We start from the raw sequence: 26,395 nt of genomic DNA, 5'->3' as shown, positions 1-26,395 counted from the left end.
CGATGTGCAGCCTATTAAGACACTGTCCCGATAACGTAGAGATGGGAAGGCAGGTCTGTTCCATATTCAATGCATGGAGTCCCCTCGAGACAGTCTTACAAACAGATGTCGCCAAGTGCAACTATGTATGGCTGATGGGAGTGTATCCGCAGCACTTCCCTTCGCTAGGAGATAAGATAGATGGTTTTGTCCAGAATTTCACTCAGGAAGAGACACTGACCCAGTTATCTCTGTTGATAACTGTGGTGAGACTACACTCAAGACTCGACGGTGCGGTGTTGCCGAATGTGTTTGAAGCAGCAACAAACGAGGCCGTGGCTGTTGACGTTCGTGACTTGGCGATGATTTACTGGAGATGCTTTTCGATGGAGGGCACAAGTGACAAACTGATCGAAGATCTTTGCACTGCCAGTTTGCCGAAAGTTGACGACATTTTAAACAAGTTCTCGCCAGAGGTGCTTGAGAAACTGCTGGGTGAGTTGGGCACGATAAGTTCGATATATTACAAACCTTCTGTGGATAGCGAAAGGAGGGCCACGCAGCGCCAACACGTGATCCAGAGCCACCGTCTTGGTGACCTGGAGGACCTTGCTAACAATGAGTTGTCTAGGGCCGTGACGATGTGCTGCTTGATTTTGACAGCGACAACGCCTCATCAGCCTTCAATGGTGACAACAAAACCAACTCTACTGGATGAACTGGATGATATATTCAATCTGGATAACGAGAGCAGTGCTCCCGCGCATACAATCACCAGTCCCAATCTCGTGGCGGCGACGGAAGGCATGCAAAACTTGAGTGTGGGGTCCGGTCCGGAGGGCTCAGACACAAAGAAAGTTTCATCGACAACTCAAGACTTACTCAACTTGTTCTGACAAGAGGGGGTTCATTATTAGTACGTAAATCGTGTAACTAAGGAGCGTTACACGAAGAACTCATTATATACAGAAAAAGGGAAAGAGAATTCAAGTGGGCACACACACATCGTGTGTCAATCAAGTAGAACAGCAGAGGTTCATTTGAGTTGCGCTTTTTGCTGTTTCAGCCTCTCCTCCAGCTTCTCGATTTTCTTCACCACGATCAAGTTCCTTTGTTCATCGAGATACTTCTCGTCCAGCTGATAGAACATGAGACACTCCTTCATCTTGTCCCGCTCCGCGCTGCAGCTGGGGAAAACCTTCACCCCGTGCTGCTTGGCACAATTAGCCATTGCCTGGACGTACTCACCACACTTTTCGTACGTGAACGTCTTCAAGTTCTTCCTTGCTTTCTTCTCCTCCTGTGGTGAAAGCACCCAGATCGGGATCTTAACATTGTGGTGAGCGACACCGTCTTTACCTTGCGTACTACCCTGTGTTTCTGTGGACATGTATAGATGTACGGAGTGTCTGAAGTTCCCCTTTAGTCGTTGAACAGTTGTGTTACTGTTGCAATTATAACATTCGAACTGCAGATTGATATATATTATTCCTCGAGCAACTTCACCTCACACAGTGCTGATAGTACGCCCAACAGGTGGTTGACACAAACACATATACTTCTACGATGCTTGGTCCCTTTAGAGCGAGCTCCCCTGCGATGGGTGGACTGCTGTGGAAGATTCCCTGGAGGATGTCTGCACCTCAGAAGCGGAGACAGAGGAGCCGGTTACGGAGTGTGGACAGTGTTATCGAGCAGGTGACGCTAGGGCTGCACGTTGCGAGGTGCGAGGAGAAGGGGATCGGATATGAGGAGGCCGTGGCCATGCCGGAGAAGTTTCAACCGCGGAGCAAGCTACTGAGGTTGCTGAACAAGCCCGCGTACTTTCCGAAGGAATCGGAGATGGAGCCCAAGAACAAGTACACAGTCTTTGACAAGAAGGTTAGAGGGTACCGGAAGGGCATACACAAAGTACCCAAGTGGACTAAAGTGTCTGCCCAGAGAACGAACAGGTACTTCTGATCGAGGACTGCTGTCCATCCACCCCGCACCGTCCCAATCCTAAGTATCTAAAACATGTAAATAGCAAATACCTACAAATGACAAACACTGACACTTAGAGACAGTGTTATTGACACTGAATGTATCCAAGTGGCAGTTGCAGGGACACTGTACCTGCCACCATTAAACGCATAGATATATATGTGTGTATATATTTTGATTAAATAGAAGCAATGAGTGATAACACGCAGACGAACTTGTTAAGAAGAAGCAGACCGGGCGTTGCGATGGACAGTCAGAAGGAACGGCAGTACACGTACCTGGCGAACCAATTGCAGTCGCTGCAGTCGAACCTCCAGACGACGCGGGACGAGCTGGAGATGCTGTCGCTGCAATGCGACAAGAACCTTGTGGGCCAACTAGGGAAGATCAACGCCAGTTGGTTCCTCTCCACGAACCAATGGCTGGGCAAACAATTGAGAGAGAAGGATCTGCAGGCGTGATCCCTTGGGTGGAACTGGTTGACGCTACAGAATGATGTTTCTAAATGCGTGTTACTATGTAACTTCATACATAGGTACATACTTTACGTACGTGTAATGTTGTGTGAGTGTGCATGTGCATGTTGTGAATCACTCGCGGGAGGTGCTCCTTTGCGCCTTCTTATCCCTCTCCCTCTGCTGTTTTCGGGCCAGTTTTATCTCGTACTCGTGGCACCCACCGCCGGACCCGCTCGCTATCTTGAGAGGTTCCGGCTGCGGGTCTTCCGTAAAGTATACGCACTGGAGGGCCTGTTTTGCGGTGAGTCTCTTGTTCTGGTCGTAGTCTAGCAGTCCGCGAGCGAGTTCCAAAGCGGCGCCGCTGGGAAGCAAGTGCGCGAACGTATCGTGGAAGACATCCGCGTACTTCTTCTTTATCAGTGGCATGACCATGAAGAACCAGGGCATATCGAACAATTGCGGGAATGCAGCTGGTGTTGGCGTCCCTAGTAATTGAAACACTGCGATGAGTTGCTCAAGCTCGTTTGCACCTTGGAATACGGCCTTCCCGTAAAACATTTCTAACAGGAGACAGCCACACCCCCACATGTCTACCTCTGTGCCGTAGTGGGTGGTCCCCAGAAGCAATTCTGGCGGCCTGTACCACAGAGTGATCACTCTGTTGGTGTATCCCTGTCCGTTGTTGCCATGGGAGGGTGCCATGCGTCTCGCGAGGCCGAAATCTGTAATCTTTAAGCGGCCGTCGTTGTCTATAAGGATGTTGGACCCCTTGATGTCCCTGTGGATGACTCTCTGTTCGTGGAGGTACTTGCACCCTTCGAGCAGCTGCCTTGTGACGTGTTTGCGTTGTGCATCGGACAACTTTAGAGAGTTGTTGAGGAGGATCCCGCCTAGATCGTTGTCCGCGTAGTCGAAGATCATGTATATGACCTTGGAGGACTCGACCATAATCTCTCTGATATTGGAGACGTTCTCGTGGTCAAAAGACTGGAGCAACTTGATCTCACGGATCGAGGTAATTGGGAAGCCCTCCCGCTCGCTTTGCAGTCTTAGTTTCTTCAAAGCGACGAGCCCGCCCGTCAACGAGTTCTTCGCCTTGTACACTTTCCCGTAGGTACCCTCGCCGACTTGGAGGATCCGCTCATACACTGAAGCCTCCCTGGTTTGTGAGAGCATCGCGGGGACACGCGGGTATTTGCGTTCTGGAAGAGCAGGAGTTGGAGCAGGGGCAGCGGGGCCCCTAGGCAATGTCAGTGTCCTTGCACCCGCTTGGGTGCTGTTATATGTAGTATTACTCTGCCCTGGTGCAGCATTGCTACCCAATTTGGGTCCCTTGGGCAAGTGTGACAAGAACTCATCCTCCGACAATGGTGGTGGTGCTTGTGTTTGTGTCGACGTGGGCCGGCTCCTCGCTATTGGCTGGCCCCTCTGTTTCGGTGTATATCGTTGCCTGGACGAGTCCGTCTGTGCCCCCTCGTACCGGGACTGGTGCTGTGTATTCGGTCTGAAGTGCTGTTTCTTGTTCGCGCGTCGGCGGGCGTTCGCACTGCGCTGCTGGTTCTGGTTCTGGTTCTGGTTCTGGTTCTGTTTCGGTCTGCCGCCGCCCTTCGGAGGCTGTTCTGCTAGTTCCCCTGGTTGAGGGTCTCCGTTGTGCGGGTACGCCCTCTTCCTGCTGTTGGTCCTATAATTGTCTGTTTGAGTCGTTCGAACCTGTGGCCTGCTGGTTTGTGTTCGGTGATGGTATGTTAGTATATTGTGAGTGGGATCGTCCCGTAGGGACGGGTGAGGGAGTACGTTATCATCAATGGGGTACATACTGTTATTATAGGCCATATGGGAGTGTCTGAGTGTCAGTGTCTGATTGTCTGAGTGTGTTGGTGTCAGATGTGGTTAAAACAGCAGTGAAAAATTATTCAATACATTTAAATATAATATACGTCTTGGCCCGTCGTTGAGGAATCAGACTCACTGTTTCGCAGTTATCGTCGGTCACTTCGTGGGTTCCTCGTGGGAGATGTACCGGGAGAAGTCTCGCTGTTGGATCTTGTTCTCTGTGTAGACCTGCGAGTTCTTCTTGAGGTACGCGACCATTGTGTCATCATCGTCGTCGTTATCGATGGGGATGGTCCCAGGGGCGAGCTCCCCCGCTGGTTCGTCGCCCTCTGCGATGCTGTCGAGTTCATCGATACTGTCGATGCTCGCTGCGTCGTCCTCGTCGTCGCTGTGCACGGCGCTGCGGGTGGTCCCGCTTGCCGTGTGTTGCAATTCGGGGACGCTCTCGATGCGGTTCAAAGCTGTCCTGCTTGGTGTGAGACCCGTGACGCTCTGCAGTTTCTCTGCGCTGAAGATCGAGTTTGAGCGTCTCATCATGGACGGTGGGGCTTGTTCCTGTGGCGTGCCCTGGTTCGTCAGCAGGAGAGTATCGTGTGTTTCGTTAGTGTCTGCGACGATATCGAAGAATTCGATGAACTTGATGACTTTGCTAATGACTAGAGTGTCTGCGTGTTCCCCCCACAGTAGGTCCAGGTGTTCGTGTTCGTCGACTTTGACGTCGAAGACGGACGTTGGTGGCAGGTTCTTCTTCATGACTTTGATATCGATGAGGAGGTCTGCGCTGCCGTAGATGAGCAAGATGGGGATCTTGATGTTGGTGCGTGTGGGGAAAGTGGCGATCTGGTACGGTCTCGAAAGCGAGTTGAACACGTCGTCGGATTCTTCAAACATTTGGAATTTCTGCGACCTTAGGATCTGGAACCAGTGGACGACAGTCTTTACGCTTGTAGTGGAGTACAATTTCGCGAAACAGATGGCCTTCTGTGCAGGAAGGATGTTGAGCGACCTCCAGTTGAAGAGGATCCTGTTGCACAGGTCGATGAGGACACTGTAGAGGCCCGGGTGCAAGGTACGCTGCCATACAACCGCGCTGGGGAGGATAATGTTCCTCCCGAAGAACAAGTACAGCAGTGCGGGCGAGGATTTGGCGAACGCATCGGCGATAACGTTATGTAGTCTCTTTGGAGCCATTGCAGGGGCCACGGCAATCAAGTGTGACACTTTCCTGTTGAGGTCCTCGTTGAGGGAGAAAGCGGCAAACATTTGAGCAGACCCCTGGGAGAACCCAATACAAATGAGTTGTTCCACTTGGCAGTAGTCCAGCACAAACTGGATAGAGTTTGGGATATCGAAGAAGGCGAACTCATCGATGGAGAAGTCCCAGAACTTCGCAGATTTGGGGGGGAAGTACAGGTGCCCCGTGGAGTACTTGTTCCCCCTGTTATTCCCCATCCATACGTCGTACCCGAGGTCATGCAGCACAAAAGGCAAGTTTTTGGCCCTATCCAACTGGCAAACCCAGACGTCTGAACACATGAGCAGCCCATGGTGCAAGTACACGGCTTTCCCGTTCGAGTTATGTGGTTGTGGAGGGATTCTGTGTAAAGTGAGGATATAGTTATCCTCTGTGCGGACCAGATGGTCCTCCACTACGATATCGAACAGGGCACACATCTCGTGGATCGTTGGAGCACAGCGCAGCTTTTCCTCGAATGTGGTCTCCCCTGACCCAGCGGTGAGGCTAATAATCCCTGAGAAGAGGTTGATAACTGGTCTTGGAATCACGCGGAGCACGAGGGAGCATACCGACTCCAGGTACACCAGCAACACGATTGCGAAATCCGTCAGGGACACTCTATTCCACATCTTCCTGTTGGTGTAGTATCTGTTATAGTGCATGGGTCCCACTCCCCCAGTTGTTCATCCCTCGTTTAAGATTCCCTTGGACCTGATGTGTTTTAAATACAAAAAAAATAAATAGATATAACGATGATTTACACAAGGCGCACTACTACAAAGTGAGCAAGTACGTACCGGCGACCGCGGCAAACCCTAGCACAGCGTACCCGGTCCTGTACACCCCCTTGAGGGTCAATTCCTTTGCCAGATCCCAGAACATGTGTCTTATGGCCCCGCCGTAGTGCAGGGCAAACAAGTACGCGGCACCGACCTTCACCGTCCATTGCGACACAGCAGACACTCTGTCGTGGTACCATTTGGTCAGTTTCTCCGTCGTGACGTTCAGCCCTAGCAGACCACTCACACCGAACAGTATTGTGACCAGATAGAATGCAAACCCCATAAACACGAGGGACACTCTATGCACAGACGACAGATACCACGTCAACTGTGGCTGGTAGATGGTGAGGTGTGGGGAGATGGGTCTTGCCTTCCGCTGTTCGATGAGCAGTCTACCCTCTCCTCTATCCGTCTCGACGTACGACGACGCCAATCTGCGATGCTGCATGGAGACCAGTGTCAATGCACGGGGCACTGCCCTGTTTACTACATTGCCACCGCGGAGACAGGGACGAGCAACACTGCGTAGGCCTACTTTGAGCATGGGGGATGTGTGTATGTGTGGTGCAGTGTACAGGGGAACAGTCCAGCCACCACGAAACTCCGAGCGGGCTCCTCACATCTGCATCTACCGCACCATATATATATACACGCTGTAGACTGCACCGTACGCGGGGAACGTCTCCGTCTGTGCGGTGTGTCTCTAGCCCAATCAGCGGCGAGAACGGCGGGCGCAGAAGCCCACGGGGAGGGTAACACCACCACTTACCACTGCTACTGCGGTAACAGCTACGGGCAGACCTGGTGCGGAATCACGTGTTTGGGCAGCGGAATTGCAGACGAGGGGGGAACACAGTACAGCACCGTTGTCTGTATTACCTTTTGGACAGAGCGTGCACTGCAAGTGCTGTCACAGTCGTACGGGAACTCGCCCACCACTGTCACTGTTACGTCCGGTTGGACAACTACTACACAACAAGAATGCTCGTGTGTGTGTGTGTGTGTGTTTAGCACTATCCCATCACGTGCAATCCCGCAGTCACGTGATATGGTGCGGAATTGAAATATTGCAATTCCTCCGGAGAAAAGACTGTATATCACGGGACTGCGGAATTGTGCGGAATGTACACGTGATCACTGCGGAATTGCACGTGACAGGATAGTGCTGAGTACGTGCTGGAAATGCTATAACAACATGGTGTCCCCGACTCGGCCGATCATAATTCGATTCACATTATCAACCTCTACAGTTGCACCTCGGCATCGCAATTGTAAATAATATGTTCATTTCTAGAAAGTAAAAGCCAGTGATAGCCATAATCTACGATTGACAGTACTGCTGTAGCACTTGAAATGCAAGGTCTGCTCAACTTGTATATAGATAATAGTGCTAAGCTTAACCTTTACTGTGCAAGAAAGCAAGGCGTTCCGGTTACTATAAAACTGTCTCCAGTTGCAAAATTCAATTCCGCAGCTGATTCACGTGATCAAAAAACACTTTTTCTTCGTGCGGGACTGACTCCCGCACCAGGTCTTCGCAGTCACGGGATATACAGCTTTTTCTCCGAACTTTTGCGGGCGGAAGGTCTAGCACGCTGGGAAGCGGGGAATTTCCTATTGCTATGTTTTGCTGTTAAGGCGGTGGGCACTGCACTGTAGTGCGTATGCTGTTGGGTGCTGGGAGCCTTCTCTGGGGTGTCTGGGTAGACGCCGCGATAACCTCTTGCGTGGACACACTCCACTGCACCGCAGCACACTGTACAGTGCCAGCCCAGTGGGGTCCGCCGCACTCTTTTCGCAGGCGTTACCCGGTCTCCCCCTCCCCCACTTCTGTCTTTCCGTCTCTCTCCCTCTCTGTCTTCAAACTGTATTGCAAGCGCAAGTGCCATCTCAGAACTGAAAAGAGGGCACAGGAGCCACGACGCACATCGGCAACACAGACTTGGCCCATGTCCTGGTTCGGGTTCTTTGGGAGAGGCGGCCGCGGCGGCAGCGGCGCTGGCGGCGGCGGCTCGGGGGGCGGGGAACTGCCCCAGCGCGCAATCATAGAACTCAGGGAGCACATCAACCTGCTGAACAAGAAACGGGCCCACTTGGAGAAACAGGTCGGCGTGCAGACGGGGGAGGCGCGGCGGGCCGTGCAGTTGAAGAGCGACGCGAGGGCGAAAGTCGCCCTCAGGAAGAGGAAGCTCTTGCAGGCGCAGCTGGATAAGCTGGATAGGCAGGTCGACTCGCTGGAGGAACAGCTTGTAGCGATAGAGAATGCGAATTTGAATCTGGAGACTGTGAGGGCGATGAAACAAGGTGCGAAGGCGATGAAGGCGATCCACAACGGGATCGATATCGATAGGGTCGATGAGACGATGGACGAGATCAGGGAGCAGGTGGAGTTGGGGGACGAGATCAGCGATGCGATCTCGAGGCCGCTGAACTCCGGTGCCGCGGCGGAGGTCGACGAGGATGAGCTGGATGAGGAGCTGCAACAGCTTGTCGCGGAGGACAGCCAACACGAATTGCTCGCGGAGGCGCCAAAACCACAACCACAACAAAATATACCACTACCTTCTGTTCCGGAGACAACGCCGCAGCAGAAACAACAGGCCGTGCCTGCGCAACAAGTAGAAGAGGACGAGGACGAAAGAGCATTGAGAGAGTTACAAGAGGAGATGGGTCTGTGAGAGCTCCTCTTCCTCTCACAACACATACATATATATATATATATAATGCAATGACCGCAATAACTCGCGTCTCTCCACTTAGTTCAGCAGCACCCAGAACAAAAAGAACACGAATATGATGAAGAAGATCTTGGCAGCAAGCCACCGGTTGCTCTTCACACGGTCAAAATACTTGAGTAATTCTCGCTGTGCGCCCCCAATGTTCAAATCGATGTCCCCAACGTTCGCATCGATCCGCTGTATCACTTCCCCCTGCTCTTGCACCATCGACCCAAGTTGCTGGAACAGATTCCCAACCTCTTGAATCGTGCTCTCAATAGTCTCCACGGCACGGTTCCTCTCTTGTAAGTACAAATTCTCGTTCGCACTAAGCCCCTCCTCTATCAACATCAGTTGCTGCTCACTGTTAGGTAAAGAGAGCCGCGTCGAGGGGCTCTGAGACTCCACAGTATCGTTCGTGATCGTAGCGTTGGGCCCGGCCTCATCTATCAGCGAGGACATGAACGGGTTAGAACTGTTGTAACCGACGGCCCCGGAGACCCCGGCACCATCGTTACTGCTACTTCGGTCACCCTCCGTGGCCGCATCGTTGATCCGGCCCCATCGGTCCCTGTTGCTCAACTCGAGCCGCTGTCTAGCCTCCAGCACACTCTTGAAGTCCCCCGAAACGTTCTGCATCTTCTTGTTGAGTAAATTAACGACGTTACTCGAGTGCAGTTTCCCACCGGCGGTACCGCCCTGTTGCCCCGTACCAGCACCAACACGCGACGCCTGAGACAACGCCACAAGCTGTTGCTCAATAGAGTATATCTTCCGCTTGATCAGGAACGAAAGCTCAGCGATCTCCGACCGGGTTGTCGTTGTAACGATGGGCTCCGTTTCGCCAGCAACGCAAGCTTCCCGAGCAACTGTGCCGTCTGCGATACTCTCCCCCGCGACCAAAGACGCACTTCTCTGGAACTCAGAGACGGGGTGGCCGTCCGCTGCGGCTGCAGCAGCACTGGCTGCTGGACCACCGCTCTTCTTGTTCAGCCGCCGGTACGTCATCACGCTTCGCTGGAACTCTGACGTCCTGTCCTTCACGTCCATCTTGATCCCCGTTGGACTCTTTGAATCGATACTCCCACGCCCTCGCACCCCGTATCCTCCCCAAGTAAGTAAGCCTCTTCAACACGCGCTGCGCTGTTGATTTTGTTCAATTCAATAATAATAATAATAGTAATAATAATATATTTAATATGTACATAGGACATCGCTCCTCATAGCTTGGACTCGTAGAAGTGGCGGACGACCTCGTCAATGGCACGCGCCACATGGTCGACGTTCCCCTCGTTGAGCCCCGCGATGGACGCACGCCCAGAGGACACAAGGTACACCGCGTGCTGTGTCTCCAACCGGCGCACCATCTCTGGTGACAACCCAGTGAAGGAGAACATCCCACACTGTTCGACGATGTGGTCCCATGTCCCTGGGGTCCCCAACGCAACGAGCTTTTCCCTCAAGGCAGCACGCATGGCGTGGATCCGAGAGGACATAGTGACCATGTCCGCGTGCCACGCAGCGGTCAAAGACTTGTCAGCGAGGATCGCACCGACGATCTTCGCACCGTAGGCCGGTGGGTTCGAGACCTCCGAGCGGATCAGTTTTGCGAGTTGCGAGGAGACAGCGCCGTGGACGCGGGAGTTCACCTCGCTGGATTGGTCCGGCAGCACAATGTGGAAACACCCGACCCGCTCACCGTACATCCCAACGTTCTTGGCGAAGGACTGGCACACGATCACTGGAGACACTGAGGCCATCCTGCGCACACCGCGACGCACGGCGAGCGCGTCCCGGTCGAGATCCCCAGTGGCGAAACCCTGGTACGCGGAATCGAAGAGAGCAAGGTGGTTACGTGCCGCGAGCCGCTCGAGCACCGCGTCCCACTGCTCCGGCGTGGGGTCCAGCCCGGTTGGGTTGTGCGCACACGCGTGCAACAGGAACACAGACCCCTCTTCCGCGAGGTCGATGGAATCTAGAAACCCATCCAGCAGCAGCGACTTCGACGCAGCGTCCCAGTACGGGTACGACGCGACATTCAAACCTTGTAATTGAAAGATAGCCTTGTGGTTCGCCCATGTCGGGTCCGAGACGTAAATTGTACGTTCAGGTAAGAACTTCGCCAAAAACTTCGCAGCGATGTGCAACGCACCAGTGCCCGAGATAGACTGTACGGACACCGTACGGTCCTCCGCGTACTCGGGACCAAAGATCACCCGGGCGGCACCACCAGTCAAAGCTGGCAGACCAGTGATCGGCAGGTACTCGTGGTTATAACCTTTATCCGCGTGCACTTTCTCCTCAGCACGGCGAACGGACGGCAACACCCATGGCTGCCCGTTGTTGTCCCTGTACGCACCTATCCCGAGGTCCACTTTGTGCGCGCGTGTATCCTGAGTGTACCGTTTCTTAATATCGAACAGCGCATCGGGAGGCAAGGTGTCCACCCCGTTGAAAATACCGACTTGCGACATACTTCTACACACAAACTAATCACCGACTGTGTGTCGCCCTCATCCAGCAGAGCAGACCAAAGCAGAACTGAGTCACAAACGTCCTCTTCTTCTTCCTCTTCAGTCCGTTTTATACATTTTTCAAAAATTGAGACAGAAACAAAAAATCATTGGAGTCATCGACGATTCGACGGTTTGACGGGTTGTTCAACGGGTTGTTCAACGGGTTGGGGGCTTGTGGGTGTCCCGTGCTTTGATGTTGATGGGTGCAGTGAGGTTGGCAGTTATGAAGGGTGGCCAGGGGAGTGGTGAACGGTACACCCCGCGAGATACACCCAGACACACGTACCGTCACGTGACTGCGCCCTCTTGGATCACCTTCGAGAAGAAATGTTGAAGGGAATCCGGGGACACGATGGACCGTTGAGAAGGTGCTACACACACGGGCATTGTGGTCTGTTTCATCGTTTGTTCTATCTCTCTGTCTCCCATGAACAGAACGGCCGGTGTGCAAAACCCCACCGTGTTTGCTAGAGATATCGTGAGTGACGGATGGTTGTTTGCCCCGATCATCAACGCGGTTTACAGGTTCGTGCTTGCGTTGTTCCACGTTAATGTATCGTCTGCTGCTGGGAGAACCGATGGGCAAGGTTCCCAAGGACACGGCACCGTGGTGTTGTTTATACTGCATTTCGTTGATTACCTGCTCAGCCCTTATGGTGGCATCTGCTTCGCGACTAGTCTGGTTCTCAACAGAATAAAAGTGATGTCCGCACTGAGGTCCACCTCTCAGAGTGGTGTCATGCTGCCCCTGTGGTCTAGGACTCTGTTGCACACGGTGGCGCTCGTGCCGTTGGTGTACACACTGTTGCAATTGCTAGCGCAGATGGACAGTATAGATTGGTTCCCAAAAGTCGGTGCGAACGACCCGTCGTTTGTGTCCACGAGAGTGTTGCTAGTGGTGGCATGGTCCCGCATAGTGGAGACTTTCTACACTACAACAACGAAACTGCGGGTCCTACAGGATACGGATTTCCCTCTCGCAGGGCTGTCCATCGAATTGTTCGTCATGGGAAGTGAGTACCATCTGGGACCAGGGCACTACTTCGAGCCCCTTATGGCCGTGCTCAGCAGGATCTCGATACACTTGCTTGAGTTGGTGCAGCGGCGGCAGTGGCGGTTCGCGTGCAACTCTTTGCAGAACTGTTACATCACGTACTACCTCGTGCGGCGAGACGGTGAGCCATCTCTTGCGAATGCGGATTTTAGAATGTGGCCCAACTACCTCGTGACAGAGGTCGGTATCGGTGCCCTCATCACAGCGTACTGTGCGGGGGAAATAAACTGGTCAGACATCGTGGCGAGGGTCAATGGGCTGGGGTCCTTTGGCGAGGAGGAGTACTTCAGCATCATGTGCAAAATTGTAGACACCCTGTGTGATACGCGGGAAACACCGGTCGAGGCCACCGCCATGGAAGGTAGGGAGCAACTGTACCGTTCATACATTGTCAGCGGGTACTTGGACCAAGTAGAGAACACGCCGGACGATTCGCAATGGAGCGAGAAGAAACGGGAGTATCATCAGGAGAAGGGGGGCCGCCCCTCCATTGTTTCCGCGGCCCTGGCTGGGAGATTCGGACAATTGGCCGTCCTCTCACGGCGCGTCCTACTTGCGTTCCGCTCGAATCTGTTAGGGCGCAGAACAACAAGTCGGCGCGGAACAGCCGGTGCCGCCGCGAAGGATTTCAACATCCTAGTGACGAAACGTAACTACGCCAAGTTTTTGGCGAGAATAGTCTCCAACGGGCGCTGTGACAATGATACACACCACGCAGTCAACAGCTACCTCCTGCCAGATTTCGACACCTCGCCAGATTACACTCCGGGACCACCTTACAAAGTATACCCTGAGGAGGAGGAGTACGAAATGCTCGAACAGGACCCCGATGAAATCAAGGAGGAACTGGCGACGCTGTGCACTCCAGAACTCTCGGACCTGTCCACGCCGTCCAACCTGAGCTGGATCATCTCCCTGTGGTCAATGCTGACCTGTCAGGGGGATTCAGACAAGGTAATGACCAGGAGACAGTATGCGGCTACACATGCGGACGACGTCCTCACGGAGGTGGTGTTACAAGAAGCCGTGTTCGGCGGCGGAAGAAAGATCGCGCATACGCATGCGCAAACCCCAGGAGACAACGTACATTCTCTAGGGTACACGGACGAGGAAACAGACGACGAAATGGAGGCGATGTGTCCGATCTGCCAGAGGTACCCCAGAAACGTCGTTCTCTGGCCCTGTCGATGCCTCGCGGTTTGCAATCAATGCAGAGAAACACTCGGGAAACGCGGATTCAACGCGTGCATCACCTGCCAAAAACAAGTCAGCGGGTACAGCAAGATAAACACCGTGTGACCGTCTTGTCGCACCATCATCAGCACTGGAACCGTCCATCGCTTGCCCTTCCTCTTTATTGTGCTTTGCGCGGGTAACTTCTTCGAGTTCGAGACGAAAATTTTTGCAAAACTTCGCAGTCAACTGTATATAAGCAGCCCGTTTCGCCAGTTTTGCTGATGGTTGTCTGTCTCTCCCACTTCCTGTCTTCTGTTTCCAGGGTTCAGGAATAAAGTAATTATAGACTCGAGTTAGTTCGGAACGCTTAAAGAGGGGGGACTCTGCGGCTTTCTAATTTATTAGAACCTGCAACTGGTCCCTTTGCTATTGCAGCTTCACCTCTTTTACATGTCTGGCTAACGATTCAGCGCTCGAGAGGCAGAGTTTCAAGGAACTTGCGGGCTTTACGAGGCAACAGATGCACACTTCTCCTCCAAGGTTTTTTTTGGGGTCTGAGTCGTTTGCGTTTCAATCTGTTGTCTTTCTTCTGTGGGACATTTCGGTGTTCTGCGGGAGGGCCGCATAGTTGTTGCCATGAAATATATGGATGAGACAGAAGTAGCCCCGCTGACGAGTCATGTCCTAAGTATTTAGATCAAGTGGGATGCATGATTTCGAATTCTCCTTTCCAAGTGTCGCATTCACTAAGATGGTGACCCTCCTCAGCTTTTCGAAGATGGGGATGGTCCCATTGGCGTGCTTTGAGACGGGTCAGGATCGAGTTCAATCATCTTTGTTGTCGTCCCACCGCAGTATATTCCTAAACACTATGAGATGACCCTACGGGTCGATTATCATTTGGGTAAAACCATACTGCAGACATTCAATTTTTTTTCTCTCTCTTACTTTTTACTTCCTGTAGCTGTAGCACTTGTCCTCTCACTTTGCTGTTGACCCACGATGAGAGGGAGATCCCATACTCGGGTTCGTTTCTATTATTTTCGGGTTTTATTTGGTATGTCAATACAAAGAACAGTTTATAAAAGTTATTTTGGAGAGTAGTAGTAGTTGTGTTGGTACTTTTGATCTCAGGTCACGGAAAAGTTCAACGTTTCTTGTGGTGAATCAGTGGTGGAATAGTCTGATTGGGTTCTCCACGTAGACCATGCCAAGTGCATCGGCAGCACCAAACACAGCTTTGTCCATGACAGAGCCGGAGGGGGCAGCAATGTACTTCACACCAGATCTGGCTGCCCGGTAGATATTGTCAGGGAATGGGAAGAAGGCATCCGAGGACAAACTCACGTTATTCAGCTTGGACAACCACTCCTTTCTCTCCTCTCCCGTTAGTGGTTCTGGTAGTTCCTCGAATTTAGATTCGTACTCCTCTCTTTCGGGCCCAGAGTCTGGTATTTGCTCACTAACGTACAAATCGATAGCATTCGACTTCTCGGGTCTCTTGACGCCCTTAGCCCACTTGAAGGCAAGCACCTTAGGGTGTTGTCTCAACCACCAGTTGTCCGCTTTGGTCCCCGCCAACCTGGTGCAGTGGATTCTTGACTGCTGGCCAGCACCGAGACCAATGACCATACCATTCTTGGCGTAGCACACGGAGTTTGACTGCGTGTACTTCAGCGATAGAGTAGCCACGGTCAAGTCGATAACAGCTTGCTCAGTTAGCCCCTTGTTATTCGATACGATTTCTCTGAATGAAGATTGGTTGATGATTGCATCGTTTCTCCTCTGTTGCAAGGAAACACCAAACACTTGTCTCGTTTCTATCGCTTCAGGACCGTAGTTTGGATCGATCTGTAAAATGCAGTATTTCCCGTTTTTCTTCTTCTTCAGAATCTCCAAAGCTTCAGGTTCGTAACCGGGTGCAATGACACCGTCGGATACCTCCTTCGCAATGATACTGGCCGTAGATACGTCGACAATGTTAGATAGCGCGATGAAATCACCAAATGAGGACATTCTATCCGCACCACGCGCTCTCGCATAGGCACACGCTAGTGGGGACATGTTCGCCATGTCAGAGACAAAATAGACTTGCTTCTCGGTATCCGACAGCGGAATACCAATGGCGACACCAGCTGGCGATACGTGCTTGAACGACGCAGCCGCTGGTAAGTTCAACGATGCGGAAAGCTCCTTAACCAGAGGCCAAGAGTTCAATGCGTCCAGCAGATTGATGTAGCCTGGGGTTCCGCAAAGCACTTTGAATGGTAGCTCCTCCTGTTGCGTGATAAACGCTTGCGCTGGTTTCTGGTACGGGTTACAACCGTAACGAAGTGGCAACTGCGCTTTGTCCTCGGAGTATCTCTTCCTGAAGAAGTCCGCAATCAATGCGTCGTATTCAGCCGTGTGTTCAAAGGCCTTGAGGGCCAGTCTGTTTCTCAAATCCTGAGAGATCTCCCCATCTTTGGACAATTCGGTAATGAAGACCGCATAGTCCTCCGGATCGGACAACACGGTCACCCTAGCATGGTTCTTGGCCGCAGCCCTCAACAGAGTCACCCCTCCAATATCAATTTCCTCCACTGCCTCCTCCACAGTGACACCAATCTTGCTAACAGTTTCTTTAAACGGGTACAGATTGCAAATGACGAAGTCGACCTTTTCAATATGCTGGTCTTTCAGGTCCTGCTCGTCACTGTCCAAATTCCTGGCGAGAATACCACCATGAATGACAGGATGCAGAGTCTTGACCCTCCCACCTAGCATTTCAGGAGCATGTGTGATTGTGGAAACGTCGTCCACTGGGAAACCGGCCTCCCGGACCAATTGTGCGGTTCCACCGGATGCTAGAATACGCACGTCATTCTCTACCAGGCCCTTCGCGAGATCCAAAAGCCCGGTCTTATCGTAGACGGAAAGTATAGCTGTCTTCTTATATTCTACCATAGTTTTGTGGGGGTGTATACGTAGGTTCTGCTAGATGTAAAAGCAGCTAAAACGTACCTTGGGATGGGCAGAAGAGTATGAAGTTTTCTTTTCACAATAAATAAATAAAATGAAAATAAAATGTATAGCCAAAATGGACGTGAATGCCACTCTCTGTCTATAACTGTTTTAAACTACGAGGATCAATTAACAAGGTTGCTGTTGCCAACTACATCGAAAGGGGGGGCGCTGAGAAAGAACAAGTTTCTCCAAATTTCCGCTGTCTTTTTTTTTCGTCCTTTTTTTTCTAACATTTTTAGGAAATTTTCAGATCTGGACGCATCCAAAATTCCGGTGTCGTACGATCCACCGTGTGAACCTCGAACAAAGAAGTAGTAAAAGGGGTCCAATTGTCCCAAAAAGACAGAATGACACCCTCCCAAAAGAGCTATGAAGTAATGGGTCGTTTCCTTCTCATCAATGAAAAAAGGTCATATCAAAAGGGGAAAAGAATGTAGAGAGGAAAAGAAAAAAAAGTTTTTTGGTTTATTAGTTTTATACAGACATCTGCTACAGGGTCAATTGGCCATAAGGGTCAATGCTCCACTGATTAGAGCCTTATTATATAAAGTTAATAATGGAAGAAGAGAGAAAATCTTGTTAAAGTAGAAACTTTTAACCAGATTATTTTCTGTATCTCCATAGAGACAAAGTGTTCTGTCTCTTCCAGGTCTTTCTTCTACCGGCCTGGGTGTTGTGGTATCTGTGACCCTTGTTGATACCTCTGGACTTCTTACCAGTGGCAGTCAAACCTCTGTTCTCACGGTGCTTGTGAACTGGGTTACAGATCCAGTTGTAACGAGCGTCTCTTCTAATGGCCTTGTGTTGAGGATCAACCAAGATAATTTCGAAGTACTTGTAAGTAGAGTCCTGGTTAACCCAGTAGGAGTTCAAGACTCTCAAGTTAGCAGCACGACGACCAACTCTCTCTTCGGCAGTGGCTCTTAGAGATCTCTGGTACTTCAATTCGTTGACACCTTGGTTGGTTGGCTTACCGTAAGTAGCACCCTTTGGCACAGGTCTCTTTCTGTTACCACGTCTAACTCTGACACGGTAGATGACGAAACCTTGCTTGGCCTTGTAACCTAATCTTCTGGCCTTGTCTGGTCTAGAAGGTCTGGAGGCTCTGTGGATGACGTTCTTTTGTCTGTATTCCCAGACTCTGACTCTTTGCAAGAATCTTAGAACATCGGATTGCTTCTTTCTTTGCAATTCTTCCAAATACTTGTAGGCACCCATTGTCGAATGAAAAGTTTGTTGGTGGTGATGTGAACTGGGCTTAAAACAGAAACACACAGAAAGACACAAGATCCAATGCAAGAATGAACCGTAAAGAAAATACGCTACTTTTAATATGAAAAATATTTCAGTGTCATTGACGAAAAATTATTCCACTCTTTTTTTTTGCGTCCATTACGCCATACCGAGCTCCCTCCACTCCAGACGGACAGCCCAGCTTGTCCTGCCTAAACAATCAGCTCCAGCAAGAAAAATTAGCGGGCGTTCTGAAAATTACTTAGCCCGTGCCAGCCGCTTCGCAGGCATTCCTGCTTGCGCGAAAAAATAAAGAAAAAGCCCTAAAAAAAATAAACCAAAAAAAACGTGAGAGAAAAAAAACCTTCGTTCGGGTAACAGACTGTCTCTCATTTTTTTGATCAATCGCTCTTTTGTGCCTGCCGACAGCACTTAAAACGGTAATCTCCCAAAGAGGATATTTCTGATTTCTCGACTCATCAGAAGATAATAGGGAAAAAGAGGGGTCCATCGCGTCGAGCATGTTTTTGGCCTTTCCTGGGAGAATCATGTGTTTTTTGGGTACCCTTTTTATTAAGTAGCCGCCTATTGTGACATTCAAGCTCGATGTGCTGCTGCTCGGCAATCATGTCTGTTAAAGGGTCTCCTTTAACAATAGCTTCGGTGTTTACCGGCCCTAGCGTCCCCTGTTTTTGCTGCATTCTTGCTGGAATTTTGGCAAATACACCTGAGCGGAGAAATATAAAAGTTGCTAGTGAAGAGAAGAAGTTGAGTCCAATTCTTTCTTCTCTTTTTCCTCAAAAGAAAACAAATGTACCAAGCAAGGGAAATAATGACTGTTAATTTCTTGGAAAAAAGCTCTGTTAGAACCGTTAAAATAAAATTGCCCAAAACTTCAATTAACTTTGATGAAGGAGAACAACAAGTTAAGAATTCAAGCCCAAAGTTTAACTACCCTTCGGTATTTTTAGGGTTTTTGAACAAAAAGGAAAGTCGTCAAGCAAAAGTTAACCCTATCACTGTCGAAGATATTCAAGAATCGACGAATAAAAGAATCAGTGCACAGAGCAAAGACTCTCACAGCCCTGTAACAGTAATTCGTACCACAGACTTAATATCTGAAACTTTAGAAAATGATATTGGGCAACCTCTGAGAAGAGCAAGCAGGGAGGAATACAGTGACGACGGTCAGTTGACCGGTATTGTTGCTCACAAAAGCGATATGGACAATCGAGAAGCAACATCACTCCACCTAACACCGTCTGATTCTAATTTATACGCTGCGTCTGCCATAAAAAAGACATCGATAGAATCTTCCAGTCCTTCCGCCACCCCGTATAGTAAACAGATATCAAGGCTCTCCTTGCAACAGAGGTATTCATTGCTTACAAGCGATGGAAGCAGTTGTGACCGCGATGATTTGATAGACATACTGACATTACAAAAGCAGAAACTGGAGGAGATAGAAAACATATTGGAGGTGAAAGAGAATAGACTACGTCTGTGGGAGGAGGAGTTGGAAAGTCGCACCCTGGCATTTGAAGCAAAAGAAGCAACCCACGGTATGCGATACAGTGATGGTGGTACCACTGAAGAGGTAACTAACTGCACAATGTCCAGTCCGAATTTCGGTGTAACGGGAACAAAAAGCAAAAGTGGATCCGCCTTCTTCTCTGAAGATAGTGCCATTCAACTACCCACTCAGAAAGAAAAGTTTTATAACCTTGAAACGGCAAAAGTCGGGACTTACGATCCAACTTTTTCTTGGATTGGTGGTTACACGAACCCATTGACTATTTCCTCGGAACAGTTAAATATCCTTAACGAAAACAAGAACCTACTGGAAAAGAATTTGTTTCTATCCAAACAGTTAGAATGTGTAGCTCGGTTGACTGGTGGGGTATATAATGATGATGACAGTACATTTGAGGAATTGAAAAGAAAGTTAGTCGATCTGTCTGAACAATTCGGAAAGTTGAGTAAAGAGCTTTCAGAGGAGAAATGGAAAAGATTTCTTATTGAAGAGCTGTTTTTGTTCTACGAAAACAATGCAGGTCCCTCCATCAAAGAACTTGTCTGGGTCATCGCACAACTAAAAATGAAACTGGATCAGCCACATCCCTGAAGCGTTTTGATTTTTAGGACCTTTTTTTATTCTCTTTATACTTGGACTTCGATATATAATAATCAAAAAAAAATTATTTTGGAATTTCGCTACTGTATATACACCATGTTCTCACTTCAAATAACTTTTACCATCAGAATGGCTTTTGAGACAGAAGGCAAGAAAGGAAGTATATCAGCTGGCTTATACCTCAACAAATTAGGCTGGTAGGGTCAACCTTGTAAAGGTACCCTCCTTTCTGCACTTGTCCTGGTGGATAGCCATCAATCTTTGAGCTTCCAAAGGATCAGAAACTTCTTCCGGTTCTGGCCAAGTCAAGTATTCGTTAGTGTAGTTGGCAACATAGTCAGGTGGCAAAATTTCCAATCTCTTCCCATAGCCAGTAACCTTCTTCCAGTCACGGTGCACATTGTACAATGATTCAGAGAAGTAAGCGTAACATCTTTGGTACTGTTTGAACGATAAGTCAGTGTCCAATTGAGGTTTGAAGTCGATGTATTCCTTCCAAGCAGTAACGGGGTCGTTCAACATAAAAGTGGTGGCCTTTCTGATGGCCTTTAGGAACTTCTTAACCTTTTCTGGGTTAGCCTTCAAGAAAGCATCGTTGCAAATGTAAAGGATGGTGCAGAAGCAGCAGCACCCCAAACAAGCCAACTTATCAATTCTCAGCATCTTGGCATCAGTCGCTGGTCTGCCACGTTGGACCAAGTATTTTTCCAACTCAACCTGTTGCATACATTCAATACCAACACCAGCGTCAATCTTACCCTCAATGATGTATTTGGCAACATTCATACCACATCTGACAGCAGTGTATTCATCTGGCTTCATACCATAGTGTTTGGTCAATTCGTCAATTTGAATCTTACCAAATTCACCAACGTACCCAATCTTTTTCCCCTTCAAGGATTGGAAGTCCTCGGTGATACCGCTGCCCTCCAAGTACAAAACACCAGTGAATGGTTCATCCAATAGCGAGGCAACAGAGGTAACAGGGTATCCACGAGCCTTAGCAGCCAAGGTGTGGATCATGGCTTTCAAACCCATGTCAACCTTACCGGAACCAATTAATTCGGTAACATCGGAAGGATTGGTGGGCTCCAAAATAGCCATGTCTAGACCTTCTTCCTTGAAGTAGCCCTTGGTCAAAGCCAAGAAGATGGCAATGTGGTAAGGGGCAGGTTGCCAGTTTAGTAGAAAGGTGATTTTGTCTGTGGACATTGTTGTTGCTAGTATCTCTTGGATGAGAACAAGCTACAATAAACCTGATCCAGCTCGAAAAGGTTTGCCCTTTTTATATTCCAAGATATGGCCAGCATTTGTGAAGTGTTCTAAGTGTTTCCAATCTTTCCAAGGCAGAGTTTGGTTCTAAAAACGAATTCAGCAGCCACTTGTTGTCTTGGGACACCATTCTCAAACACATTTAGGGATTAGGAGTAAAATTCGGATAAGCGAATATATTGAAAAACCATATAAAGTGATGGTAAAAGTGAAAATTGGAAATATATCTTTACATTCCATCAAACCAATCGAATCATAATAAGTCAACATAGAGAGCCTATGCCCATTACGTCATACAATTTCGGTGAATGTTGAATACGATATTTCCACAATATACCGCACATCTCTTTTCCTGAAAAAAATATCGACATATTTTATCACGATCCCTAATTGCATCAATCTTAACAGGCCCGGAAAATGGAACAAACTCAAAACATTGTTTCCAGAGTTGCGTACAGACATTCCTGGTAGAACGATTCAAGCTACGTTGTTATTAGTTGAGCAAATTGCATGTGAGTGTTGAAGCGTAGTTTTAAAGGGCGGTGGGTGCAGTTACCGATAATTTGTTGTCTTGTCCCAAAAGTGAATACATGCTGCTATGTTACACAGTAATGGAAACTTCTTCATCCTAACCAAAACAGCCTAACAGAATGTAGTCGTGGTTTCGGTAACCGCAATTCCTGTAAACTTTATACACAAATACTCTTCAATTTCAGTTCCAAAAGATTTGCGCCCATTTCCAACAGTATTGGTTTCAAATAATATTTGCAGGTACTAATAATGGATGATATGAGTGCAACATTCAAGAAGTTTCCGGACGCACTGAAAACATCTTATCGTTTAATTGTGATCGAAATGTCAGAACCATAGTGCAGACCACCCTACTGGGTTAACTATTGACTAACGTACTCGGCATGTGGCGCAGCACTTGCTAGTCTCTGTTTTCCATATAGAATACGTGTCAAACAGTTGACAAACTTGATCAATTTGTGTACTTAAGCAAATATTCTTTCTAAAAATAGGAAAGCACCTAAGTAATCCATTCAAATAGCGGCGTCACCAAATGGCTTATAAAAGCTCGTTTATGCATAAGACTCTTCTTAACTATTCATACCTCTCCGTGCGGTACTGGAACAAGTAGAGAACTGACCCTTGTTGCTAGAACCATAAAACGTGATATATTTGCTACTTTTCAACCATAACCGTGGATCATTATGCATATCCTTTTTAGGTTTGTATTTCTTTTTTTCGCTTATGAAAACTTTGATGTGTAAATGTCATATATATCAATTTTCGCGTTATATGTCAACGATGAGGTGAAGTTAAAACAGGATCTGTTAGTGTTAATACTTAGTTGAACCACTGCTTTATCATATATTGCTTTTTATCTCTCGTATGAAAAATACTGTGGAACAGCAGAAGAGCAGATTTTTTAAGGATGAGCTGGAGTCTTCAACAGATGTTTCTTCTTCATTCAACGCGTCTTTGAACAATAACGAGTCATTCCTGTTCAGATGTCCCGAACCCGAGAGTGTACAAGAAGACACTAATAAGGCTGATGCAGCGTGTAATCAAGTTGAAGATACTCCCAGCCCGAAAGTACAGTTTCATACTCAAATAAAAGAAGTTATTCCAGATTTGGATGCCGGAATGGTGGATACACTCTATACAAAATTTAAAGACTCTGAGGATGTTCTTTCAAAAGCTATATCTTATTATTTTGAGCACGGAATCATTGAATCAAAGGATGAAGTAGTTGAGCTGCAGAGGTTACCGTCCTCATCTCCTTCAAAAGATATTTTCCCTACATTTTCGAGTGAAGCTACACCTGCGAAAAGAAAAAAGACTTTTGGGTTCAGAGCCGAGAAGAAGCTCAAACCATCTGTACTTTGGAAAAAATTCATTGGATCGTTACAGGTCAGCGCGATGGCCACGAGGCCGACACTCAAACCACTCAAATATGGTTCCGAAATGCATCTTGTTAAGTCAGCGGGAGATGCTTCTCTTCACAATTTGTTCGATAGTCGAGGGAGGCAAAAGAAAAAGTTATCTAACCATGTTAGGGTAGTTGACGCCGAAAGAAACAGGGAGGTCGGGAAAGTACCTGAAGAGACTGCTAGGATACTTTACCCTCTTCTGGGTACAGACGAAATAAGCTTTGAGGCAACATTAGTGTTTTGCAATAATAAACGTCTTAGCGTTGGTGATGGTTTCGTTCTACAACTGGATTGTTTCCTCGCCTCAACAATTTTTGATCGGAAGGCAAAAACTCCGGGAACCTCATCCTCGCAAAAAAGTTCAACTTGGGGGATGAATATAAGTATAAGTGAAACTGATGAAGAACTAGTCTGGCGTTTTAGGACGAAAGCTCTTATTTCTTTATTTAACAAGATACGGATACATCCTGTTGAAAATGACGAAGATGCTGGGCACACCAATCAAGACAACGAAATAATAGATTTGGAAGATGATGAAAGTTTTGAGAATTTGATGTCACAGGATAGCGATCCTGAGGCAGATTCTCATTATGAGAACAGGACTATGAACTTGAATCAATTAAAGACATTTTACAGTGTGTCTCAGTCGTTTGAGTCACAGCGGAGTCTTCCTGAAACGGACCCTCCCAAGGATCTTCTGAAAGTACAATTGAGGGCATATCAAAAGCAAGGTTTGACATGGATGCTTCGAAGAGAGCATGAATTTGACAAGGCCAATTCGAATGGTAGTGCTGACGAAGTAATTGGAGATATGATGAATCCTTTATGGAAGAAGTTCAGCTGGCCTAAGGACATGTCATGGGAAGCACAGAAGTTAGGTCAAGGTTTGGATACCATACCTAACTTTGAATATTTTTATGCCAATCTTCATACAGGCGAGTTTTCAACCAAGAAACCCGTTCTCAGATCAATAATAAAAGGTGGTATTCTTTCTGATGAAATGGGTCTTGGTAAAACAATATCAGCTTTATCACTGGTGCTGATGGCACCAGAGGACTCCCAGTACCAAAAGAAAGATTTGTTTAGATCAGAAACTGGTGACAACTTAGATTCTGACATTATAGAAAAGCCAAGTGAGGTACCATATGCATCTAAAACCACTCTGATTGTTGTTCCGATGTCTTTACTGACTCAATGGAACATGGAATTTAACGCGGTGAATAACTGCTCTGATAAAAGGTGCGAGGTATACTATGGTGGTAATGTTAGTAGTTTAAAGACTCTCCTGACAATGACAAAAAATCCTCCTGCAGTTGTTTTAACAACATACGGTATTGTGCAAAACGAGTGGAACAAGCTGCTCAGAGACAACAAGATGCGTTCAAAGATATCAGAATCCACTGGGTTATTTGCGGTTGATTTTTACAGAGTGATTATCGATGAAGGCCACACGATTAGGAATAGAGGTACGGTGACCTCCAAGGCTATAATGGACCTACGAAGTAGGTGTAGATGGGTTTTAACCGGTACTCCAATTATCAATAGATTGGACGATTTGTACAGTTTAGTGAAATTTTTGGACCTAGAACCTTGGTCCCAAGTCGGTTATTGGAAAACTTTCATTTCAGAACCCTTCGAAAATAAGAACTTTAAGCAAGCTTTTGATGTTGTCAACGCTATCATGCAACCTGTTGTTTTGAGACGAACTAAAGATATGAAGGGTGCAGATGGCAAGCCTCTCGTGGTTCTACCCCCCAAGGAGATTACAATCGAAAAACTGAAGCTAAACAATTCACAGGCAGCGGTCTACAAGTACTTATTGAACAAAGCGGAAGACAGTGTCAAGTTAGGTCTGGCTCGTGGTGATTTATTGAAGAAATACTCTACAATTCTGGTTCATATTTTGAGGCTGAGACAAATATGCTGTGATATCGAGTTATTAGGTTCTCAGGACGAGAATGATGAAGATTTGGCAGAGATAAACCGAGGCTTTCAGGAAAATGCTGATATCAAAGCAATCTTGAACGATGTCAAGCAGAAAAAAAACTCGTCAAAAAAGTCGAAAGAACAAATCGAAGAGTCCATTATTAATCTACATGAGAAATATCCGGACAATAACTCCCTTACAAATTTGGAATGCTCGATTTGTACAACTGAACCGATTGATCCACATAAGCTAATTCTCACAGATTGTGGGCACCCGTTCTGTGATAAGTGCATTCTCGAGTACATAACGTATCAAAAGGAAAAGAAATTGGACGTGAAATGCCCTATATGCCGAGAGATGTTAGATGATACATCAGGCATGTTTTGCCTGAAGGGGGAAGTAGAGCAAGGAGAGGACTTCGAACTGACCTTGTTTGACAACACAAAAAAACCTGCTAAAATCGAGGCGCTCGTCAAAGGACTACAGCAATTACAAGACTCTTCTTCTGGTGAACAAGTAATCGTGTTCTCCCAATTCTCATCGTACCTTGATATTTTAGAAAGAGACCTGTCTAACGCTTTTTCGGCAGAAAGTTCTAAGATCTACAAATTTGATGGGAGGCTTTCTTTGAAGGAGAGATCCGCGGTTCTAGCAGACTTCCAATTGAAAGATTTTAGTAAACAGAAAATACTATTGCTGTCTCTAAAAGCTGGTGGAGTAGGGCTGAACTTGACATGTGCGTCACGTGCCTATATGATGGATCCATGGTGGTCACCGAGCATGGAAGATCAAGCCATTGATAGACTCCATAGAATAGGCCAGACCAACAGTGTAAAAGTTGTGAGATTCATCATCGAAAATAGCATTGAGGAAAAAATGTTACGGATTCAAGAAAGAAAACGAACAATCGGTGAGGCAATGGATGCAGACGAGGATGAGAGAAGGCGGCGCAGAATCGAAGAAATCAAGACACTGTTCGAGTAGATGGCAGGGCGAGAATGCATTGTACATCAGTTCAACGTTGTATATATATATTGGTATGTCTACTTTATATTTTCTCGTTCCGTCGATAATGACAAAACTCATCGCAAATTTTGAAATTTTCAGCAATAACGTAGAGGTTGAGTAGACTTTGGTCAGTTAATATAGCA

General features: G+C 48.0%; 16 protein-coding genes across 16 annotated transcripts in view; 7 read left to right on the top strand and 9 right to left on the bottom strand.

Moving 5' to 3' along the window:
• The window catches only part of APL2 (Apl2p), a gene marked incomplete at both ends in the record, with an annotated part of 2,151 nt that extends 1,276 nt beyond the window's left edge, over window positions 1-875 (top strand). The window contains one exon of the mRNA XM_022610551.1: window positions 1-875. This exon is cut by the window's left edge and continues 1,276 nt beyond it. Within this exon, the coding sequence (XP_022462526.1) occupies window positions 1-875 (875 nt within the window).
• A 140-nt stretch (window positions 876-1,015) lies between these two features.
• On the bottom strand, window positions 1,016-1,369 carry CMC1 (Cmc1p; the record flags this gene model as incomplete). The annotated part of the gene is made up of 1 exon (XM_022610540.1): window positions 1,016-1,369. The coding sequence occupies one exon, from the start codon at window positions 1,367-1,369 to the stop codon at window positions 1,016-1,018; it is 354 nt and encodes a 117-aa protein (XP_022462525.1).
• A 176-nt stretch (window positions 1,370-1,545) lies between these two features.
• Window positions 1,546-1,941, top strand: MRPL31 (mitochondrial 54S ribosomal protein mL60; the record flags this gene model as incomplete). The annotated part of the gene is made up of 1 exon (XM_022610529.1): window positions 1,546-1,941. The coding sequence occupies one exon, from the start codon at window positions 1,546-1,548 to the stop codon at window positions 1,939-1,941; it is 396 nt and encodes a 131-aa protein (XP_022462524.1).
• Window positions 1,942-2,207: 266 nt separating this feature from the next.
• On the top strand, window positions 2,208-2,423 carry HSK3 (Hsk3p; the record flags this gene model as incomplete). Its single annotated transcript, XM_022610518.1, has 1 exon — window positions 2,208-2,423. One exon carries the CDS (start codon window positions 2,208-2,210, stop codon window positions 2,421-2,423), a length of 216 nt encoding a protein of 71 aa, XP_022462523.1.
• A 129-nt stretch (window positions 2,424-2,552) lies between these two features.
• Window positions 2,553-4,253, bottom strand: CTK1 (cyclin-dependent serine/threonine protein kinase CTK1; the record flags this gene model as incomplete). Its single annotated transcript, XM_022610507.1, has 1 exon — window positions 2,553-4,253. One exon carries the CDS (start codon window positions 4,251-4,253, stop codon window positions 2,553-2,555), a length of 1,701 nt encoding a protein of 566 aa, XP_022462522.1.
• A 156-nt stretch (window positions 4,254-4,409) lies between these two features.
• On the bottom strand, window positions 4,410-6,119 carry TGL1 (sterol esterase; the record flags this gene model as incomplete). The annotated part of the gene is made up of 1 exon (XM_022610496.1): window positions 4,410-6,119. The coding sequence occupies one exon, from the start codon at window positions 6,117-6,119 to the stop codon at window positions 4,410-4,412; it is 1,710 nt and encodes a 569-aa protein (XP_022462521.1).
• Window positions 6,120-6,264: 145 nt separating this feature from the next.
• On the bottom strand, window positions 6,265-6,816 carry SDH3 (succinate dehydrogenase cytochrome b subunit SDH3; the record flags this gene model as incomplete). The annotated part of the gene is made up of 1 exon (XM_022610485.1): window positions 6,265-6,816. One exon carries the CDS (start codon window positions 6,814-6,816, stop codon window positions 6,265-6,267), a length of 552 nt encoding a protein of 183 aa, XP_022462520.1.
• A 1,120-nt stretch (window positions 6,817-7,936) lies between these two features.
• SNF7 (ESCRT-III subunit protein SNF7) lies at window positions 7,937-8,950 on the top strand (the record flags this gene model as incomplete). The annotated part of the gene is made up of 1 exon (XM_022610474.1): window positions 7,937-8,950. The coding sequence occupies one exon, from the start codon at window positions 7,937-7,939 to the stop codon at window positions 8,948-8,950; it is 1,014 nt and encodes a 337-aa protein (XP_022462519.1).
• A 78-nt stretch (window positions 8,951-9,028) lies between these two features.
• On the bottom strand, window positions 9,029-10,039 carry SED5 (t-SNARE syntaxin; the record flags this gene model as incomplete). Its single annotated transcript, XM_022610463.1, has 1 exon — window positions 9,029-10,039. The coding sequence occupies one exon, from the start codon at window positions 10,037-10,039 to the stop codon at window positions 9,029-9,031; it is 1,011 nt and encodes a 336-aa protein (XP_022462518.1).
• Window positions 10,040-10,209: 170 nt separating this feature from the next.
• AAT2 (aspartate transaminase AAT2) lies at window positions 10,210-11,463 on the bottom strand (the record flags this gene model as incomplete). The annotated part of the gene is made up of 1 exon (XM_022610452.1): window positions 10,210-11,463. The coding sequence occupies one exon, from the start codon at window positions 11,461-11,463 to the stop codon at window positions 10,210-10,212; it is 1,254 nt and encodes a 417-aa protein (XP_022462517.1).
• A 469-nt stretch (window positions 11,464-11,932) lies between these two features.
• On the top strand, window positions 11,933-13,858 carry ASI3 (putative ubiquitin-protein ligase ASI3; the record flags this gene model as incomplete). Its single annotated transcript, XM_022610440.1, has 1 exon — window positions 11,933-13,858. One exon carries the CDS (start codon window positions 11,933-11,935, stop codon window positions 13,856-13,858), a length of 1,926 nt encoding a protein of 641 aa, XP_022462516.1.
• A 1,044-nt stretch (window positions 13,859-14,902) lies between these two features.
• Window positions 14,903-16,681, bottom strand: ADE16 (bifunctional phosphoribosylaminoimidazolecarboxamide formyltransferase/IMP cyclohydrolase ADE16; the record flags this gene model as incomplete). The annotated part of the gene is made up of 1 exon (XM_022610429.1): window positions 14,903-16,681. One exon carries the CDS (start codon window positions 16,679-16,681, stop codon window positions 14,903-14,905), a length of 1,779 nt encoding a protein of 592 aa, XP_022462515.1.
• A 663-nt stretch (window positions 16,682-17,344) lies between these two features.
• RPL15A (60S ribosomal protein eL15) lies at window positions 17,345-17,959 on the bottom strand (the record flags this gene model as incomplete). The annotated part of the gene is made up of 1 exon (XM_022610418.1): window positions 17,345-17,959. One exon carries the CDS (start codon window positions 17,957-17,959, stop codon window positions 17,345-17,347), a length of 615 nt encoding a protein of 204 aa, XP_022462514.1.
• Window positions 17,960-18,785: 826 nt separating this feature from the next.
• Window positions 18,786-20,099, top strand: KNAG0A06050 (uncharacterized protein; the record flags this gene model as incomplete). The annotated part of the gene is made up of 1 exon (XM_022610407.1): window positions 18,786-20,099. The coding sequence occupies one exon, from the start codon at window positions 18,786-18,788 to the stop codon at window positions 20,097-20,099; it is 1,314 nt and encodes a 437-aa protein (XP_022462513.1).
• A 198-nt stretch (window positions 20,100-20,297) lies between these two features.
• KNAG0A06040 (NMT1/THI5 family protein) lies at window positions 20,298-21,320 on the bottom strand (the record flags this gene model as incomplete). Its single annotated transcript, XM_022610396.1, has 1 exon — window positions 20,298-21,320. One exon carries the CDS (start codon window positions 21,318-21,320, stop codon window positions 20,298-20,300), a length of 1,023 nt encoding a protein of 340 aa, XP_022462512.1.
• Window positions 21,321-22,775: 1,455 nt separating this feature from the next.
• On the top strand, window positions 22,776-26,228 carry RAD5 (DNA helicase RAD5; the record flags this gene model as incomplete). The annotated part of the gene is made up of 1 exon (XM_022610385.1): window positions 22,776-26,228. The coding sequence occupies one exon, from the start codon at window positions 22,776-22,778 to the stop codon at window positions 26,226-26,228; it is 3,453 nt and encodes a 1,150-aa protein (XP_022462511.1).
• Window positions 26,229-26,395: the final 167 nt, after the last annotated feature.

The sequence above is a fragment of the Huiozyma naganishii genome, chromosome 1, assembly GCF_000348985.1.
Source record: "Huiozyma naganishii CBS 8797 chromosome 1, complete genome".
In the NCBI taxonomy this organism is placed as follows: Eukaryota; Fungi; Ascomycota; class Saccharomycetes; order Saccharomycetales; family Saccharomycetaceae; genus Huiozyma; species Huiozyma naganishii.
The sequence above is the reverse complement of the archived record's forward strand: the minus strand, read 5'-3'. Positions and strand labels throughout refer to the sequence as shown.